Consider the following 20,384-nt stretch of genomic DNA (forward strand, 5'->3'; position numbering starts at 1 on the left):
GTGCCTGTGTCCCCAGTTTTTGAAACTACTTTTTTTTTTTTTTTTTCTCCTTTCAGTAAGGCTAAATCTCTGGATTCCTTAAATGGGAGAGGGCTCTGTAGAAGTCTTCTGTACCACTAGAGAAAAACGAAGGCATGTGCTGTCAGGATGCATAAATCCATTACCACCTGGGACTGGAAACTGTTACTATTTTTCAGTTTAAAGTGAGGCTGCTCTGTGTGTGACATCCCTGTGACCGCTCAGCAAGTTTGCAGCTGACACAAAGCCGGAGGAGTGGCTGGTAGGCCAGCTGGGGGCACTGCCACACAAGGGGAGCAGGACAGGCCCAGGAAATGAGACAGGAGGAATCTCATGCAGCTCTACCACGGGAATCACCACTCCTGCTCCTGGGCAGGAATCACAGGCTGGCTGGGAAGCAGCTGCCCCGAGAAGGACCTGGGGTAGAAGCTGTCCATGAACCAGTAACGCGCCCTTATGGCAAGAGAGGCCAACAGCCTTCATCTGGTTAAAGAGCTACGACCTGAACTAGTTAAATATTAAGAACTGAAGTAGGAGCTGTAGAGAAGAGCACTTGAATTAGCTTATCCTTGTGGTGGATGGCACTAATCATCTCTACCCTCCCCACTGCCTTGGTTAGGAGGAGTAGGACTCTTTCTCCTCCCCTTCTCTTCTTCTATCCAAGAGGAGCAATGGGAAGAAAGCTGGATTTGCTGTTGCAGAGCTAAAGATGTCTTTCAGAGAAAGCCTTGAGACTTAGCAATCTTTGCTGCAATGCAGAGGAATAGCTGGAAGCACAGCCTAGGCAATCCTTCTATAAAGATGGCAGGGTAAGATTCCTTCTAAGGCGCTTGAGTATGTGCTTAATAGTGATGATTGAGACTAATTAACTCTTCACAGCCAAGTTGCTCTCTACATGACCAAAGACAGACTCTTCTGTTAATGCTTGAGTCTCTGAAGACCCCTATGGATCTCCTAAGAGAAGTGCTTGGAAGAAGAAAAAGTATCAGGAGCCTAAAAGGCAAATTTTCTGAACTACCTGTAAGGAGAAAAAGGTGTTTAAATCGCATGCATTTCCTCAGCACCAGGACAGCAGAGGAAAGTATTTGAAAGACTGAACAGCCATAACAAGTACATTTGTCAGATCACTCGCTTCAGCACGTGGCTTTTTGGTTAAAAAAGAAAAAAGAAAAAAAAAACCCAATAACAAAACCACAAAAAGCCCAACCAACTAAAAAATTCCCCAAACCAACACATGAACTGTTTTGCACACTTAATTAAGATGAGCTCAAGACCAAGAAGTTTGAGATCTGAGGCTGCTATATGCTAGTTCTAATATGGCATCTTTCAGAAACAGAAACGATAGCAAAACCAGCTGTTAAATCACTGACAGATGGCCAAAGCAGTTGTACAGTTAATGCCTCAACTCCCGTTAGACAAAATCTAAAAATCATTTTAAAAAATGTAATGATAATGTAGGAATTGATTCCAGTACACACACGCTTTTCTGTCCATATCAAGGCATTTTTATTGAGGTATAAACTTTGCAGAAGATGAGGTAACAATTTGCATAGGCCTTACACAAAATAACTTCACAACTAAAATTTAATTGGCATTAACTACTGCATGTGGAGGATTGATAATTCCTGCTGGTTAAATTCTCCTCGCTGCACAGTTCTGTTAATGCTAGTGGTAGGACCATGTAGTATAAGGTACAGCAGTTGTGGGGAATGAAACCAGACTGAGAACGCTTTCATGCGAACTTCGCAGCTGCTTCTCATCAGCTGTTTGTTCAGGGATGACTGACACAGACCATGCTTGCTGCAGCTTAAAGTGAGCTGGCCCAATTCAAGAAAAGGGATGCTAATGCTCTTGTAACAGTGACAGTGGGGTGAGTAAGTGGGGTTTTATTGTTGGGGGGTGGTTATTGAGTTTTTTACTTGTTTGTTCAAGAAAACTTTTTAAATTTTTGGAATAAAAAAGCCCCTGGTTGTTAAATTACTTTGAATTTGGCACTTGAGTTTTAAGTTGTCAGGTTTGTTAAGGCTAAAACATGCAAGTCTTGATAAAGATACACTCTTGTGTTATTAAACACTCCTCTTACACACTTACATGAAAATAACTTCATGCTCTATTTCCTCAAGTTCAGATTTTAAGAAATTCTATCAATGTATCTTTAGTATAGCCATTCAAGCTTGCAAAATAATTTCACAGAAAGTTGCCTACAAAAAATTCAGTTACTATCTGACATGTTTTAACATTCCCTGCTGGTGAATGTCAATATTCTAAGACCTAGTAGCAATTCCTGCAAGACAGTAAGAATCACGGTATCATTAGAACTATACTATAAAATGTACACAAGCATATACAGAAAATTAACCAGACAAATATCAGTTGCCCATTGAAGTAAATTTTCTAAACCAATTCAAAAATATTATCATAATACAAAACCAGCTTAAAAAAATAGCCTGAGGTAAAAGTTAAATGCACATAGCAATCTCTTCTTTAAAAAAATAGCTGTATTGAAATTCTAGGTACTTTGAAAGTTACTTATTGTCAATAAAAACTTTTGCTAACCATTGTAAAGAGTACTTCAACTAATACAAAACTATATAAACATTGAAAAAGTACAATACTGTACTTCCTTTTAAAAATACATAGTTATGACAATTTAAACCTTTACCATACACACAGTTAACTGGCTTTGGATTAGCTGCTACTGTTGTCCATGGAACAGCCAGCTAATTCTGTGTGCTGCTGACTTTCAGCTGTGCTAGGACAAGGGACTCTACCATGTCCATTTGCCTGAGTAAGTCGTTGGCTGTAAAACAAAATGTAGGCTTGAGCCTTGCATACTTCTTCCATAGTGCACATGTTGAGTTTCGAATCATTGCAGTGTACCCAAAATCCTGCAATAAGGTAATATACCAGAAAAAAAAGTCATCAGGACACTGATTTGAAGTAACTGCATCATATTTAATAATTAATTAGTGTTTGGTCCTATTTAATGAGTTGTGTACAAATAGTAAACTCTTTCAGTTGATCTGGTTTATTTGCCTCAATGTTTTAAAAGCCCAGGTGTGCTTCCTCAGATTTACAAGAGAGTTTATAGCTAGAACACGTTTAACAAGGCAATACAAAAACTGAACTGTTGGTCTACAGAGCTGCACTTCTCATTTCAGGCAGATCAGCTACAATTGATTCCCTTTTGCTTTTGAGAAAAGACACTCTCTGTATCAGTTTAGAATTAGGAACACCTTTCTCCCTCACTGCTCATGTCCCAGCTGGTTCCTACCTCCTTCAGAATTGTAGCAGTAGGCAGTGTAGTGCCCTGAGCCAAAACCTTTCCCGTGATGCATTACCACAGCGGACAAGTCGTAGATGAAGCAGTCAGGCAGGAGAGACTTGAGGGATTCCCTGCAGCAATAAGGCTCCATGTTTAGCATTTGATCAAAACTAACATGTACACCGATCTTCTCACGGTGATTGCGTCCTGACCACCTGGAGAGTTAAATCAAATGAAAACTTTTGTTTTCTTAAGGAAAGAGCACAGCATTCTGAATTATGTTTTAACATAACATAATATTTTCACTATTATTCTGTGCACAAAATAAATGCTAGGGTTTTCTAAGCTTCCTCTTTCACTTCTTTATTTCAAGGCATTTTAAATGTGTCTATGGTACCTACTGTTCTCATCTTCTGAAACATTTATCTTAAGATCTGTGCAGTGGTGAGTAGGAGGTATTTCCCACCTGTTACAACTCCTTGGTATTTCTCATTTATTCTATCTCATTTTCAGTATCCTTTGTACGAGGGACAGACAGTACTGATGTTGGGCTATGAGTTCACAGAGATGCAGTGCCCACTTCCCTACTCTAATGTAGTTATGTATTTGAATAGAGGAAGGTTATCTGAGACTTCCACTGAATAGAGTCCAGGTTTGTGCATTAGTGATTATGAGCATCCTACTCTACCACAAGATTAATTTTTACCAATAGAGTTCAGAGCAAGGTTAGTAAGTTTTGACCGAAAACAAGGATAAAATAATTTTGGTACTGAAGTAGCAAATACTGAAATCCAAAAGGTTAAAAGCTTAAACTTGTATCTTACTGGTGTTTCAAGTGAACAAGGAAAAGAAGTTTCTAGTAACTATTTCTCCCCATACCAGTAAAGGGAAATGAAACTGATGCTGAAAAACATTGATCCTAAGCAATGGTAGAGTAAGACTGACTCTGTCAGTTTGCAACATTTTTGCTGTGGTACTACTTACCTAAACCGTTTAAGGTGTAATCTGAGAACCTGAGGTAGTCGACACACCATAAGCTGCTTCTGAGCTTCTGTGAGTATAACTGGTTTAGAAGAAAACTTCCTTCGTTTTGCTGAGGTCAAACACACAGTTACACAATACAAATCTTGGTAACAGCCTTGTATGTCAGTCTAAGATTTATCCACAGAATTTGTGTGGACCTAAATATTTATGGTACGTGCCTTCTTCAAAAGGATACACTCTGAGAGCCATTTTGCAAATGATTCTTTTATGATGCAAGTAAAAACCACTTGTGGTCACATTAGTCACCTTAATTTAAAAAGGTGATGGCTTCTTCAGCTGAGAGTACTAGAAACCCCATTAGTGTGTCATGAGACTGTATCTAAATGAAGCATCACACTTCAAAACATCTTTTGAACAATTTAATCTTCTAGGGGGCAAGTAATAGCTCTCAAGTGACCACAGCAGGACAAAAGAAGAAGGCCTTTGTTTGCAATATACTTTTAAGACTCCTATACTTGCACTGTCAGTTTATATTTTACACAGAGAATGTATGCATGAGTACATACTGCCTTTACTCACTGTTGCACTGATCACATGCATATATCTTTCCTTCCAAAGCTTCAGTTTCTGTAAACTTGGCCAGCATTTCTGTCAGCAGACATGGATACTGAGACGACATCTCCTTGCCATTGCAGTGATACCTCTCGGGAAACTCCAGGGACAGGTCCCAGAAAGGTTCTATGGTATTTGATTTATTGTCACAGGCAAGACATGTAACCTGTAAAAAAGACATTTCACCAGCTGCTTACACTCAAAAATGGACTTAGCTAAACATGTACCATGACATAGCTCTAGAAAGAGATTATTTTTCCTAGAGATAACCAAGGGTAACCCAAGACAAGACAAAGTCATTTAACAACAGAGATGATACACCTAATTTCTTTTCTCTGAAGCAGCATGTCCAAAACCGTTATCACAAACAAGTAAGTGTTCCTATGTGTTACTGAGAAACAAAAACAGTGTCAAAATGTTCTGTCTGGGACTGTCCAAAAGAAAGCAGCTGGTGAAGTCTCAGGAGTCTTTTCTCAAAAAGGAAAATTTATATGAGAAATTATAATACAGGTTAATTTAAAAATAAATCAAAATAAATCAAAATCACACACACACACACACAAAAGAAAACAAAAAAAAAAGGAACAGCTGGGGATTTTAAAGTCATATCCTTCTTACTTTGTAAGTCTTCCAGGGAAGCCTGGATTAGGAAGCACACTTCTTCAAAGAAAAATTAACAGGTAAAAATAATTTATTTCTTCTTTCAGTAAGTGGATCCATCGTCACACTAGGGAAAGGACAAGCAGTAAGACAACATAAATAAAATGTAAAGAAGTGAAGTGAGTCAACCTGGAAAATGCAGATACTACAGGCAGGAGACAATTAATTTATTAAAACATTCAATACTTAGGAAAATAAGTTAAAAGCAGTAGCTCTTCTAAGCTGGAAAGACACATTAGGTGTTGCATGCTTCCTATTTAGGAAAATACCACAAGTTGTTCAGAACAATTAATGCAAAGACATAGTAATAAAGAAATAAAAATTGATGTGACATGCAAAGATTGTTATTTCGCAGGGACCCCTTTATACTGTGGCTGTTCTAGATAAATTTGGTGTAGCTCCCTTCAGTTTGGTTAGTAAGCCTACACAAGTGTGAAAGTACACTCAGTTTTGTTCAGATGCTTTGTTTTCCTCTGAAGGCTTGCTGTTAGGTAATTATTCACCCTGCTTTGGTATTTCATGACCATTTATATCAGGCCCTATCTGTCACCTCATGGTATCTTCCTCCCAGGTGTTCTTGTAGCTGCAACAGCTTATTCACCATCTCTGCATTGGCCACAGAGGGAACATGTGGATTTGTGTTCCAGCATGAACATTCAGCAGTACAGTTAGGAAAGATGTTAACTGCATTAAGTTCTAAGATGAAAATGCCACTGCCTTGTTATTGGAAAACAAAACTTCAAAACTTACATGGCAGAAAAGAGGAGATTCTTCTGTTTTAATTTACACTGGCAGGAGCATCTTTTGCAAGTGCTAACATCTGGCAACGTTTCAAAGCCACAAATTATTAGTAATTCAGAGCTGAAATCTAGACATGGGAGACAAAATGGTATGTTTGGCCACAGTTCAATCACACTCCAGCTTAATCCCAGAATGACCAATACATTTCTGCTGTACAAATGGGTAATTTTGTTGAGCCAGAAGTTTATTTAATTGATGAGTTACGCAAGAACTTGTTGCGCATGAATGCAGTTAAGATTAAGGAGCTCAGGATGTAGAACACACGTGACTCCCAATACAGATAATTTTAACACATTTTGAGGTTTTAAATTTAGTGTATTATGTTAATAATTTAGGTTAAAATCTTCTTTCCCAACTAGCTAAGGAGTACTACCCCAGGGAAAAAGACATGAATAATAGACCCAGCTTCCAGTTTTTACCAGTCAAAAAATCTGAACAACACAAACAGATGCAATAAATCTGTTTCTCATCTCATCACGCAACTGTGAGCAAAGCTGATTTGTGGGGACAAAACCCAGTACTGATAGACAGCTGCACTTATTTCCTCAAATCCAAGCCAGTCCTCACTGCAGCAGAGTTAAACTCTGGGGTTTCTGTAGCTGCCGACAGCGCTAACCCCACACAGCCGGGCAAGAGCACCCAGCCCCATCAGCCCCTGTGCGCTCGCTGCTCCTGGATGCGGCGGGAAAGGACAGCCAAGCACGGCTGCAACACGGGTGGAAGTGTTTCTCTTCGCCAGGCCTGGGCTTACCAACCAACTGGCTTACTCAAAAAGCAGGAGGATTCCCAGCCTTCTGTGGAATTCATCTGCACGGGCCTGTCCACTGGCATTGGCTTCATGACATTCCCATCACTCTTCTTTCTGTCCTAAATGGGACTCCTTTATCTCAAACTCCATTATCATTCACACAGTGCAACCCAGATTTTCTTTCTCCATGAGAGGGGCAGAAATTGTAAGAACTGTTCAAAAGCTGGTTGAGATTTTATAAAACACAAAACGAACCCCAAACGTGAACTCAAAGGACAAAAACTTTATGCATTTGTCCAGTGTAATTTTGTATAGTATAAGTATGCACAACAGTAATGGGGGAGTCTGCTCTAGCAATCTGATTAATAGTGATGTCTATCTTTATGATTATAATTTATAAATTCAGAGTTTGATTCCACCTTCCCTTTGTAATTCAGAATTGCTATTATAAGAAGCTTTTATGCTGTCATTTATAGCAAAGCAAATGAAAAGTTCACACTAGAGCAAAGTAAATCACAAATTTTAACTAATCTGAAATCTCTACCTTATGTTCTGCCCTGACCACCCTCTCATGCCTTGAAACACGGGTACTAATACAATTGTTTGGTTAAAGCTTAGTATTCAATCGTGGGCCAAAGGCCAGACTGAAAAGAGCTGGATCAAATTGCTTGATTCAAGCTAAGCACGGAGACTACTCAGACAAGCATCATTGTGGCCACAATAACGTGACGGACAGCCACTGCCCTGGATGGCATTCAGTGCAAATGCAGCCAAAGAACATAGTTAACATATTGCTGCAGAAAAAGCCAACTTCATCATCAACTGTTTTGCCTATGTTCCCTGTGCTTGCATAGAAGAAAGAAAACTCTTAACCACCTCTGCCCAACTCTATTTTTTCCTTTGTCATTTTTAAGAAGAGTAAAATAGCCAGTCCTATTTTTGTGCTTTCACTAGATGAGACATATATATAATGATTAGTAATTCAATTTTTGCACAGGAAAGTAATTGACATTGAAGGGAGTATCTGGAATACAGCTAAAATACAGAATTCATATGACAGTCAGCATAAAAAAAACTCAATTGAACTTTGTAGTGAAAAGCATACAGTATCCTCAAAATGATCTTTATCTATTTAGCAGAATAACATAAAGCATAACCACAGGTAACTGCAGTCAGTGATTCAAAGGACTCTTATAGATTAATTTAAAATGTTACTTTCATCACGTTGGAAAACAACTTGACAACCATTTTGTAGGTCAGGCTAAACATAAAAAGACTAACACCAAAATACAGAAATCAGTATACATGACATCAACTGGTTTAAGTGCAAATCATCCCATTACCTGCCCAAAGTTCTTTTCTTTCTAACAGTGTATTCAGTGGGAGACTTAACACCCAGCAGTACACAGATCACCCTCAGCATTCTCCCCCTAACTCCAACTCACAGCATACTCCTCCCAAACTGAAAGCTTTCAAACAACTCAAAATCCCATTTCCCCTTTTCTCAGACAATCAGTCCTGAAATATGCTTCAAGAATAGTTGACATACTACACTGGTTAGAACCTATTTCACTCCTTCGGACCTGGCATATTCATTTCTCTGATCACTGCACACTGTTATTCTGCCGTGCTGAGCAGGAGCAGGGGGAAGCATTTTGATCAGATTCCATCTTAAAAATGATCAGGAAGCAATCAAACTGCTTAGGAAGTTTTAAGCATGCCTAGAGGTATCAGAAGCTAGATCCTACCAGGCATTGCTATAAGAAATACTTGAGCCAATTTTTCTGATTGATGGCACAAAGCAGGAGGAGTGGCTGGTAAGGCTGGCTGGGGGCACTGCCGCCCAGGGGGAACAGGACAGGGCCGTTATGCAGCTCCACAAAAGGAAACACCACGTCCTGCTCCTGGGCAGGAATCACCCAGACACCACTACAGGCTGGGTGGGAAGAGAAGGACCTGGGGGAGAAGCTGTCCAGGAGCCACAGACGTGCCCTTATGGCAAAGGAGGCCAACAGCCTCTGGAGCTGCATTCTGCAGAGCATCACCAGCAGGTGCACGCAGGTGATCCCTGCCCTCTCCTCAGCTCCCACACAGCTGAAGTGCTGGGCCCAGTGCTCAGAAAAAAGGGAGACACGGATATACTGGACTGAGTCCAGCAAAGGGCCAGGAAGATGATGAAAGGCCTTGGACATATCTGACATATGAGGAAATGCTGAGAGAGATGAGACTGTTCAGCCCAGAGAAGGAAGCTCAAGGTGGATTTTATCCTTGCACAAGAATTTCTGCTCATATGATTTCTGACTACCTGTGGCACACAATAAAATCTGTTATTTCAATTTCTGGATTTTTAGAAACACACCTGTCCCCCTTCATTGCTTAATATGGACAAAGTCGAAATAAAGATACTTTAAAAATTGTTGCATGCTGTGCTATTTAGTTGGTACCATTTAAAAAGAGACAACATCTAACATACTTGAGCTCTTGAAGTGTACTTTAGAGATCTGTGAGCCAGTGCGGGTCAGTTTACCACTGCCACATGAGTTCCCAGCACAGTAGTTTCTCCTTTGCCATTGAAGGACTGAGGGCAGGAGACAGTAAGTACCTTCCACAAGAGTACAAGCACCGAGGGAGTGAATACAGCTAGGGTTTTAACAGACATATTGGGATCTCCTCAGAGTCCCAATGGGCTTGAGAGGTATGAGCCACTTTCCAATTGCTGCAGGAACAATAGCACGCGAAGACAAAGCAGAGGGGAAGGGTTTTGCACCTACAGTGCAGATCTTTACTTCTCTTAGATGTACCAGGTATTGCAGTTTCACAGTACTGCAAAGTAAAAAGCTGAAATCCTAAAACAACTATTAGAATAAATATAAAATAAAAAACCAGAGGCAATTTGCTCGTGCTATTCCTGGAGTTACCCATTACCTAGTTTAGTACTCCATAAATTAGTAAAATATTTGAAGCAGCAGATGAAGAAAATTTACTTTAAATCAGCAGAGAAAATAGCAAAACATAAACAACTACCTCATACAAAATATTCAACTGTTTTGACATCACCCAAAACTTTTTCTAGTTATCAAAAAGCACAAGATCTAGTTATCTAGTTACCTGTCTAGTTACCTAGTTATCAAAAAGCACAAGATCTAGTTATCTAGTTAATTCTCTATCTAGTTATCAAAAAGCACCAGATTCTCAAACACTCAGTTCTCTGCTTTCTTAATCTTAGATCCTAAATCCAGTTAGTGCTGAAACAGGCAGCACTTCAATAGCAACAGACTGATGGCAAACTCAGGATTACAACTTCCCTTCAAGTTAAATTAGAACTAGAAGAAGGGGGGAAAAGTTGAGCTGCACATGTGAAAGTAATGTGATACCTAAGTAAACACACAGCTTATCAGCACCGTAAGGGATCGTCTGTGTTCTTTATCATGAGTAGTCCATAGTATTCCTGGGGTTTGAAAGTCAGGAAGATTGACTTCATGGCACTTGAGTATCTCACAGAATCAAGTATCTTGAACTTATGTGTACAAAGGGCCAGTAAGTATGGTAATGTTTTAGGGGTTCTAAAATGGAAGGCAACTGCACACAGAAACATGCTTCCCAACTCCCCTTTTTCAATGAAGTAAGATGTAACTTAACACACCAGAAAAAAAACCCGTCTTATTTTTATTAAGGGCAGCTGGGAACAGCTCCAATTATCTTCTAACGAGAAACTGTAATACTGTCACATTATTTTTATTACTATGTTTATCACAGTTTTACTTTATCTTGTAGGTAGATAAAGTTAAGCCTGTAAGGACTAACCATACGCTCACTGCTTTAAAGAGGTAACACGGTCCAAGATGCAATGACAAAGCAACAAGTTTGGGGGTTTTTTCCAGCCCTGCATGGGTGTTTTCTTGCTTTTTCTGTTAACTTCATTAAAGCAGTTCTGACAAACGCCTAGTGAAATCATGATGTAGGAATCTAACTGAGGAAAGGAAAATAATTGCCTAACAGAGTTTTTAGAGTTCATCTTTCCATGTGCAAACACCAGGGACTAAATCATTAAGATGACCCGAATATATTTTTACAAGGAATATAAATCTTCAGGGCTTACCTTTTCCTTATAATATTTATCATGTTCAAAACCACAAATGAAGACTAAACTAAAAAAACAAAAAGCAGTGGCAAAAGACAAAGGGAACACTGGGAGGGGTAAAGTGTTGAACAGTCCGTGGGAACTGCCTAATGAGCCAGGGAGAAATTACTAGATAACAGACTCAACACTCTTCTTCTTGCTCCTCTCACTTCAGGCATTCTTGAGTTGATCAAGGCTGTATTCTGCACACGGACATGGAGCAGCTGCAGTAAGAGCTGTATATAGTCACAGAAGTCAGAGGATACCTCAAAACTGCCCAATTCCCTTTCTGGTTTACTCAATAGCGTGGAAGTGAGAAGTTTTTGTTTTGTGTTGGTTTTGTTTTAGTTTACTCATTAGTGAATTCTCACTACTCCTCTCCTGGTCTCAGGAAGGTGGGAGGGTTTCTAGTCACAAACCTCTCCATATGAAGCTAAAAATTCGTGGAAGTACTTATTACTGAAATGATGCTATGTCTTTAGAGCCTGGAAAATTCTTACTAAGGCATTGAATCCTGTAAGGAGGTTAGCAACACAACAAACCTTGTCACTATTCCTAAAAAAATAACCTTATTTTGCTGGCAAAATTGCTATTTTGGAGAGAAATGGAATTTTCAAACAAAAAACTCTTTAATGACATAATACACTAAACACTTACAGTTGTGCAACACTGATACAAGATATCTAGTACCCAAGGAAAGGAACACCTGCTCCTACTCTGGGCCAGGCAGAAGGTAGCTGGTGATCCAGTTTTATTGATAGATCTAACAGTTACCAGTAGCTTCACAAAACCTAAAATGATTGAGGGCTGACATATGCTGCAAACAACCTTGTTACCTTCCTATGAAGTTTACAGGGGTCGTAGCAGAAAACAATCCTATCTTAGTCAAAAAAAACTTGGATTTCCAGTTTTACATATTAAAACATTAAATAACCAATCAAATAGTCAGAATACCAGGAACAGACATTTTTGTATTAAGCCTTTTCTTTACACACAATATTCATCTCTCAAATGTTTCCACACTCCCTCAGTTAACATGTTCTTGTATACTACAGATCCATTTCAGGAGCCAAGAACTTCCCAACTTCTGTTCCTGCTGCAATGTGGTTAGTTTTTAGATTAATTCCACAGAAACAAGCATTTGTTTGTTCAGTCAGTATTCAGACATTTATACACACTGTTGGGATATGCATAACAGCAGTAAACACACTGAAATACATAACAAGGAGCTGAGAAGTAGGGAAAAAAAAGGAGTCATGCAGAAAGAAGGAGAACCACCATTGCCTCCACCCCATAAATTTGGTTCCTGTGTTGACAGAGCCTCCTGTATCTTTGTGTGGCAACAGAAAAGAAGTATTAGTATTTCTGTACATAAAATCATGACATGCAATTACTCACTGGTAATCAATCTCAAATTCAAGCTATTTAGTGAAATAATACCTTGTTTGACATCCATTACCTAATCAGTTTCTACTTACACTAGATTAACCTTCCTTAACACCTTTTATCTAGTAGCACTATAGTGATAAGCCAGATACTTGAAATTGTAAATTCTTCATTCCTTCAAATGAGTTGGTGCTTAACAGCAAATACAAGTATTTCTCAGTAGGTGGAAAGATGTGTTTTAAAATAACAAATGTAAGACTTTCATGATTAACAGGTGTATTGGGTTTGACTGGCCTTGTTTTTGGTAGCGGGAAGGCTACAGGGCAGCTTCTATTCAAACTGTGTAATATTTCTTCTGAAGCTGTGTAATATATCCTCACCATCAACAGTTATAAATATATAAACCTTTGAAGTATGTCCATCCCTGACTGACTAGAGTAAATCTAGAACTATAAATCATCAAACACCTTAAAAAAAGTAATCATAAAACATACCTGACTTAATAACTGTCCATGAAAAATGTTGTTAACCACATTCAAAACCTGCTTTATAAGTTTTCTTTGAGAAGCAGGGATGAGAGCTGGGTATCTGGTCCCCGTAGTCTCCAGTTCCTGCTGTACTTTATCCAAAAGTTCACAGAGAAATTCCTGAGCATCTTGCTGGGCATACCCTCTGAAGGCTGGAATTAGTCTCCACACAGAATGAAGCATGGCAAAAGGAGACACCAGGGCCCATTTGCCAGACCACATAACCTGAAATAGAGTATGCAACTCATGACAGAGAGAAATATGCTTTGAACTGGGCTCCCTGGGCTGAATAAGTTCCATACTTTTTGATGCTCCTCCACTTAATCCAGAGGATAAACTAGGCCGCCTCACAGAATATGATCCCTTTACTTTCTCTTGGTTCTCATTCACGTGTAATGTTGAGGCAGCTATTGACAGGTGTTTGGATGAAGATCTTGTTTTACCATTGGTTGCTGTTGCCAGCAGTTCCTGAGTTTGGTTGAGATCAAGCTTTAAAAAGCATTCTCGAAAAATAAGTAAGTGACTTAATACCTGCAGGACAGAATTCATATAGCATGTGTTTCCCAGATTTCTCAGTCCTGTTACTCCAGGAGTCACTGTAGGCCTTCGTTTAATTGGAGAGTCACTTATTTTTTTCAATCTCAGTTCTTCTGAGGTATATGTTTCTTTCAACTCTGCCAAAAATTCCATGTTCTGTGATGTTTTTTGAGGGCAGGGTTCTGGTTTTGAGGACATTCTAATCTGATTTTGTAAACGACTGCTCTTTCTCGGAGGCATCTTTTCCATCTCTGCTTTCAACTCACGCTTTCGTTCTTGTCTCCTCTTCCTAGCTTTATCCTTTTTTAGCTCTGCTTCTTCTTGACGTCTTTCTTCTTCCAAAATCCTTTTTCCAGTAGGTGTCAACTCAAGCCACGATCTGAATACTTTGCCCAGGACCGCACGCCGTCGGTGCCAGAGAGCCGTGAACATCCTGTCTTCGTTCCGAAGCGTGGCTTGGGCACCACCGTGAGCAAGGTAGGAATCATCACTGGTACCCATAGAACGCAAAGTCCTCCCACTTCGAGTGGTGCACTCATAGTTTTGACTCTTGATTGCACTCAACGTACTCCGCAAGAGCTTTAAGTCACCGGTTGCGTTGTCATTGAGAACATAATCGTCGCAGAGATAGCAGAAAACATACAGCTCGTTAACTTCCAAGGCCACTGGGTGGCCGCTCTCCTGAAAGTGCTTTAGTGCATGCTCTTCGATGTATCTTCCACACGCCACGTGCGAGCAGCTGAGGCACGCCCACACGGATTCCGTAGTATTGCAGTCCATGCAATGCCATTTCTGAGGATTGAGAATGGAGTGATCCTGGGCCAGTCGCAGACGTCCTACGTGCTTACACTTATCCATCGTTAAAACTGAAATTGCAGAAATATGCTGGCAAAACACATCATCCAAACTATTTTCTGCCCATGATATTTCAATCTGCAACTAAAAAAAAAAAGAAAGTTATAGTTCATAAATACCCAACCGTATCCCTTTCACAGGAGTCAGTGTACCAAATTCATATTAAGATGAAGATCACTATCATCATCCAGCTGAGTCCCACCAAACACATGAAAGAAATCAGTCACATGGAGCCACATACATACTCAACACCTTCAACAGCAGTTCCACATTCACACTAAATTGACTGCATACCACTGTTTACATTCCCAGTGCTTTGTGTCTCAGGACTGAAGCACACTAGCTACACTTTAGGCCTGGTTCGTTTTTTTTTTTTAATTAAGGCCACTAGTTTTGTTAAAAGATGCTGTTACAGAGTTCCCACTTAGAGTGGGAAATGCTGTTCAGAGAAGCAGGAGATGCCCCATCCCTAGAACTGTTCAGAGCCGGGGGGGGGGGGGGGGGGGGGGGGGTGGAACTGGACTTTAAACAACTGGATCTAATTGGAGGGTCCCTCGGCACAGCAGGGGACAGGACTACAGGATCTTTATGGTCCCTTGCAACTCAAACCATTCGGAGATTCCAAAATTCTCCTATTAATTCCACCCCTAAGCATATAGGTGCAGAAGTGAAAATTTCACTTAAATTTATTATGTTTACACAGTGCCAACAGTTCAGACAAATGAGGCTTTATACAACTCAAGCCCTTAATTAATCCATACCTTTAATTAAATCACTGCTTCTTTGTGCTCAGTCAACCCCATTATACTATTTCTATAATAAAGTATCTTAAATATCTACATTTTAACGCGTCATCCTAACACCTCTGAAAGAGTAACTTAGCAAAGTGGAACTTGATTTCTTAAGACAGAAATACCAGGAGGCGTCTACATCAGTTACCACAAACTTTATAAAAACTTTCTAATTCAGCTCTTCAAAAGTTCATTTAAAAATCTGGCTACCACTGGCTTATATCTTTTATTAAGTTTGTATGGTTGCCTTTATTTGTTCAAAGCTGCTCTTTTTGCTTCTTCCTATAAGGTGCATTTTCCCCAAAACAGACAGTCTCTGATTAGCAAAAAATTAAAGAGACAGTGATTCATTCTTGTTTTTACCATTTTGCCTGTCTCATTAAGATATAACATCTAGAGATAAATGATAACAGTGCTGTGATGCATCAGGAAATGATTACATTTGATCTGGGGCATTTGTGCCACCACACTGCTGACCAGAAGGGCCAAGGAGCACACAGCACCAGTACCACTAAGCACACTGCTTGCCAGATGAAACAATTAATTCACCGGAGGAGTTCAAGGCTTTGTCAAATATTCAGCCTATGCCAAGTGAGACGAGTTTGCCATTACAAATACATGCTCTGGACCCAGCTTAGGCTGTACAGTAAAAAGGTCCTGGATTCTATGCTTTACAGGTGAATAAACCATACTACAAAAACACTGAGAGATTTACACAACTCTGGATAGAACCAAAAAAACTGTATTCCAGCTATTAGCCTTAAATATGCTAATATTTATCAGTCTCCACGGTTCTGAAAAACTGAATAGGTTTCTCAATATAGAACAGATGTTTAGTGTAAAATAAGAATTAGCTAGAGGGAATCCTAATGTACAACAACATGACACCACTAAGGAAGGGAAACAAGTAAAAGATAGCAGATGGTTAGAAAAGAAGTTCTAATTGTCATCTCGTACTTTGATAAAAACTGTCGTTAAAGGATTCACCCAAAAATGGCTTTGTTTGGTTAATTGGCCCATTGCTAGTGCCTTTTAAAATGTTACAATACAAATACCAACATGAGAGCTGTAATAAGTCTCTAAGCACATAATCAGCACCCATCATCACATGTGTTGTGTAGAATTCATTCTGTAACGAAGAAAAGCTTGAGCCAGCTGTAGAGAAACTAAAAAATTGTACACAGTTTTACATGCCCCTATTCATCTCTCACTCATTCTGGCCAAGAGTTGTTTCCAGTCCATACTGACTGCACCAAAGAATTTCAGGCACCACGACTTCTGGGGAGCCATCCAGCAGCCCCCAGACCAAGTACCAGCCACAGGGAAATAGGGGAGGTTGAGATCTCCTGTGTGCTATCATCAACAGATCACAAAATAACGGCTTGTTTAACTCTTTCATCTCGCTTACATCCTTAACATTCATTCCTTCTAAAAGGCAATCTTATCTGCAGGCTGCTCATTAGATTATTTTACAAATAATTGCACACAGTAAGTTTGCTTTTTATCTGTCTTTATGAATAAGACATCAGCATTATCTCATGTCTTCTAGTCTGACAACCTCTTCTCCACAGCAAAGGGGAATTTTTGTGACACTGATAAAATTCAGGATAGTAATATGTGTGTAAAGTGTGCTGCAATAATTAAACACGGTATAGAGAATTTTAAGGGATTTGTGGTTTTGGGCTAACATATATAGATTCTAACATATTAGTAACAGTCCTGTCCAGCAGACCAGAAAAGAAGACTAAACCCTGCCTTCCCACAGGGCTGTCACACACAGCAATGCTGTCAGTCAGAGCACTCTGAGGGGTCAATTCTTTCTAGGTTTGTTAAAGCCACTACGTAAGCCCTGTGCCTTATTTTTCCTTCCTTTTAATGCTATATGAGCAGATTATTTTTTCACACTTTTACAAACATTCTCAAGACTAAAACTGCTTACATGCCTCAGTGTAAGCAGATATTGGACTGAGAACAAAACCAGTCCACTGATTTCTGGACAGCCACTGTGTAAATCAGGACTGCACATTCAAGCTCTTCATGCAAAAGCAGCACAATTCCACGAAAGCGCAAGATCAGCACCTCGAAGGGGAAAACCTAAAGCCCCAGCTCCCCCAGCAGCAACCAAGCCAGCATGACATTTTCCCACCTACGTCGATGTGAGGAGAAAAGAGACAGGGTGGAAGGGGGAGGGGGGAGGAAACATCTTAGCATGGGAGAAGTCTTTCTTTGAAAAAAAAGTGAAGAAATCAAAATGCAGTTTGGTCAAAAAGACAGCAACATCTGAAAACACTGCAAAAAAAAGCTTAGAGTACAAAAGTGAGACCAAGAAAACTTGAGATGAATGTCAAGCAGCACACTGACATAATGAATGTTTGAAGTACTGAGACTGCATCAACCCACAACATTTAAAAACGGTACCTTAGAACCAAAACTTGGCAAAAGATCTCAGGGTAAAAAACAGGAGTGAAGTGACAATGATGGAAGAAACAGGAAAAATACTGCATACTCAATCCCACATCTGAAAACTACAGCTGGAATAAAACAGTACAATCTAATGCACCGATGTTAAAATTCCCTAAAGGAAGTTATTCAGCCCTAGTTTCTGCATTCTTCTCTCCTGAGGTTCAGTTCTGTGCACACACACAAAGAAACTTTGAATTAGTTGACCAGCACTTCAGAGATCAAGCCCCCCTCTGTGTTCTTAGCACAGACCTGAGCTGAAGCAGTAAGCAAAATAACAACTACTAGCATATAGAATAGTACTGTTGAAAGCATTAAGTTGTCTGGAAACAGAGAGATACACAGAAGTTTTTTCTTGCACCAAAGTTTCACAAGCTAGAAACAAAGATATATGAAAAAGGATTTTTTTTTATTGGACCATATTTCAGCCTTACTGACACGTTAATTCCTTTTGTTCCACTCAAGAAAGGCTGACAAAATGTACATTTTTGGGTAATTAATGAGCTGAAAAAGCACTTGATGCCAAAACCAACCTAGAAGTCATGAAAATTGATGGTTTTCAACCATTTCTGCTACATGAAAAAAAAATCAAGATTTCAACAATTTAAGGGTGATTTTCACAACTAAATTTATAAAACATAGCTATAAACAAAAGGCTGAATTTTACCCTTAGTCACTACTTGTGTAATTAATTGCCTGACACGTAAATGAGAAGTCTCCAACATTAGACTAGAAATGCAGTACAGAATTTTACAATTATATGCACACGTGTGTGTGCTTTTGTGCCCCATTTATATTCTGGCTTTTAAAGCAGATGACTGTTTGCCAGCTGATTCTCATCAGGTTCAGAGTACCTGCTGAATATCGGAAAACGCAGGAATCATGGGTACTTAAACAACTCAAAGTTCTAGATAACAAATTCAGTAACCAGGAGGCAGATGTAGTGCTTCACTGCTTTTTCAACCGAGTTTTCTTTAAGAAAACAACTCAACGAAACACTTATGTGCGTACCTTCCAGCTGCAGTACAGTCCTGCAGGCGTAACAATTTAGACTCGAAATCAAAGCAGCACTTCAAAAAGAAAATTTGTGAATTATTTCCGATTTCTTACAGAACAGCCTTTGACAAGAAACCCCCCAGTCTCCCTTCCTTGGAGATGTGCCATTTAATTTTTTTTTCTTTTTTTCTTTTTTTTTTTTTAACCAGCTAAAGAATGTACACCCAGTGTGCTGCCTAGAAGCGGCCATTTAGCCCAGGACACCACAGACAGCGGTACAGCTTTACATTCGATGTCTACTACTGCAAATAACCGCGCGTTTCCTGCAGTGGAGACTTGACGATAAACAAACACCACAGATTGAAGCACTTTGACACAGGCACCAAAAACACGGCACTTCTTACTGATCTGAAGTTACACTTGACAGTTCACCTCGTTTAGATAAACGAGCATCTCCGACTGCTCTGACAGCTCCAGCTCTGACAGCCCCTGCACGTACAGACACCCCTGCAGGGCTGGCCCAGGGCTCGGTGCCGCGGGGCCGTTCCCGCAGAAGGTCCGGCGCTCCGCGACATGGCGCGACTTCGCCTCCGGCCGCAACAGGCAAGAGCCGAGAGCAGCGGGCCCTGCTCGCCGCCGCCCTCCGATCCTCCCCGCGCTCTCCCTCACCTCGACGTCCTCCCGGCCCCTCAGGGACGCGTGCGACAGCGGGCCCCATGCAGGGGTTCCCCGCCACACACCGAGCGCGGCGGGAAGGCGGCAGAACCCCTGCTGGCCGGCTGGGTTGGCCGGTCCCAGGGTCCCGCTCCTCCGATCCCGTGCCGTGCCGTGCCCGGCTCGCCCCCGCGACAACGAGCACCTCCTCCCCAGGTGTCCCTCCGCAAACAGCGCGCCGCCGCTACCGTCCCTCCCCGAGGCAAAGGCACCGGTGTCTCCCGCCCCGCGCTCCCCTCCGCCGGGCACCTGCTCCCCGCAGGCCGGCCCCGAGCGGGCTGGCAACGCCGCCGCGCCGCTGCCGCTCCCGCCCGCCGGTCCCGCACGCACCCTTCACCCGCCGCCATCTTGGGCGCCCCGAGCCGCCGCCGCCTCGGAGCGGCCCCTCCGCGACGTCAGTGCCGCGCGGGGCCGCCCCCGCCCGCCCCACACCCCCGCCCGCACCGGCAGCGCGGCGGGGGCCCGCGGGGAAACGCGCGGCGGTGGCGGCGGAGTGCCACGAACATCCCCGCACTCGTCCACCGCCCGCACCCCCGCGGCCGCCCCGGGCCCTGCCGCCGCCCCGCACCCACCTGCCCATCGCCATGTGCCGGCGGCGCGTCTGTCACCAGATTTGTAGTGGCAACCGAAGTCCTTCCCACGTCTCCTCCCACCTCCCCCGGCCTCCCCCGCCCGCCGGGCCGAGCGGGCCGGTCCCGCGGGGCCGGACGCGGGAAGCCCGGTGGGAAGCGCCGGGGGCCAGTTCCTGGAGTGCCGAGGAGCTGCCGCTGCCCCGGGCCGTGCCCGCGGGGCACCTGTTTGCCCCGACTGGGTCCGTACCCTGCCGGGAAGCAGCGGATTTTTAGGCCCCCCAGGAGTGAGTGTTCAGATTTACTTCCTACGTTTTCCCCCGTGATTTGTCATCGGTGGC

The 20,384-nt window shown here is 41.7% G+C and overlaps 1 protein-coding gene across 8 annotated transcripts; it reads right to left on the reverse strand.

Annotated features, from left to right (window-relative positions):
- USP44 (ubiquitin specific peptidase 44) lies at nucleotides 1-20,321 on the reverse strand. Of its 8 annotated transcripts, XM_038153198.1 has the most exons (7): nucleotides 19,805-19,860; nucleotides 13,653-14,597; nucleotides 13,089-13,346; nucleotides 4,847-5,045; nucleotides 4,268-4,376; nucleotides 3,293-3,498; nucleotides 1-2,906 (listed from the first exon to the last, which is right to left on the reverse strand). In XM_038153198.1, exons 2-7 carry the CDS (start codon nucleotides 14,514-14,516, stop codon nucleotides 2,707-2,709), a joined length of 1,836 nt encoding a protein of 611 aa, XP_038009126.1. In that variant the 5' UTR covers nucleotides 14,517-14,597; nucleotides 19,805-19,860; the 3' UTR covers nucleotides 1-2,706. The 8 variants fall into 8 exon arrangements, with proteins under 8 accessions (XP_038009126.1, XP_038009124.1, XP_038009123.1 ...); XM_038153196.1 differs by lacking the exon at nucleotides 19,805-19,860 and adding an exon at nucleotides 20,047-20,321 and having other exon boundaries at nucleotides 13,089-14,597; XM_038153195.1 differs by having other exon boundaries at nucleotides 4,268-4,346; nucleotides 13,089-14,597.
- Nucleotides 20,322-20,384: the final 63 nt, after the last annotated feature.

The sequence above is a fragment of the Motacilla alba genome, chromosome 1A (genome assembly GCF_015832195.1).
Source record: "Motacilla alba alba isolate MOTALB_02 chromosome 1A, Motacilla_alba_V1.0_pri, whole genome shotgun sequence".
Classification (NCBI taxonomy): domain Eukaryota; kingdom Metazoa; phylum Chordata; class Aves; order Passeriformes; family Motacillidae; genus Motacilla; species Motacilla alba.

Excerpts from the sequence above, each read along its gene's own strand:
- USP44 (XM_038153196.1), bottom strand. The coding sequence starts at position 14,516 with ATGGATAAGTGTAAGCACGTAGGACGTCTGCGACTGGCCCAGGATCAC. Across the intron at positions 4,377-4,846 it reads TGCATGTGATCAGTGCAACA|CAAAACGAAGGAAGTTTTCT; the intron begins GTGAGTAAAGGC and ends GTTTGACCTCAG. Across the intron at positions 2,907-3,292 it reads CTGCTACAATTCTGAAGGAG|GATTTTGGGTACACTGCAAT; the intron begins GTAGGAACCAGC and ends ACCTTATTGCAG.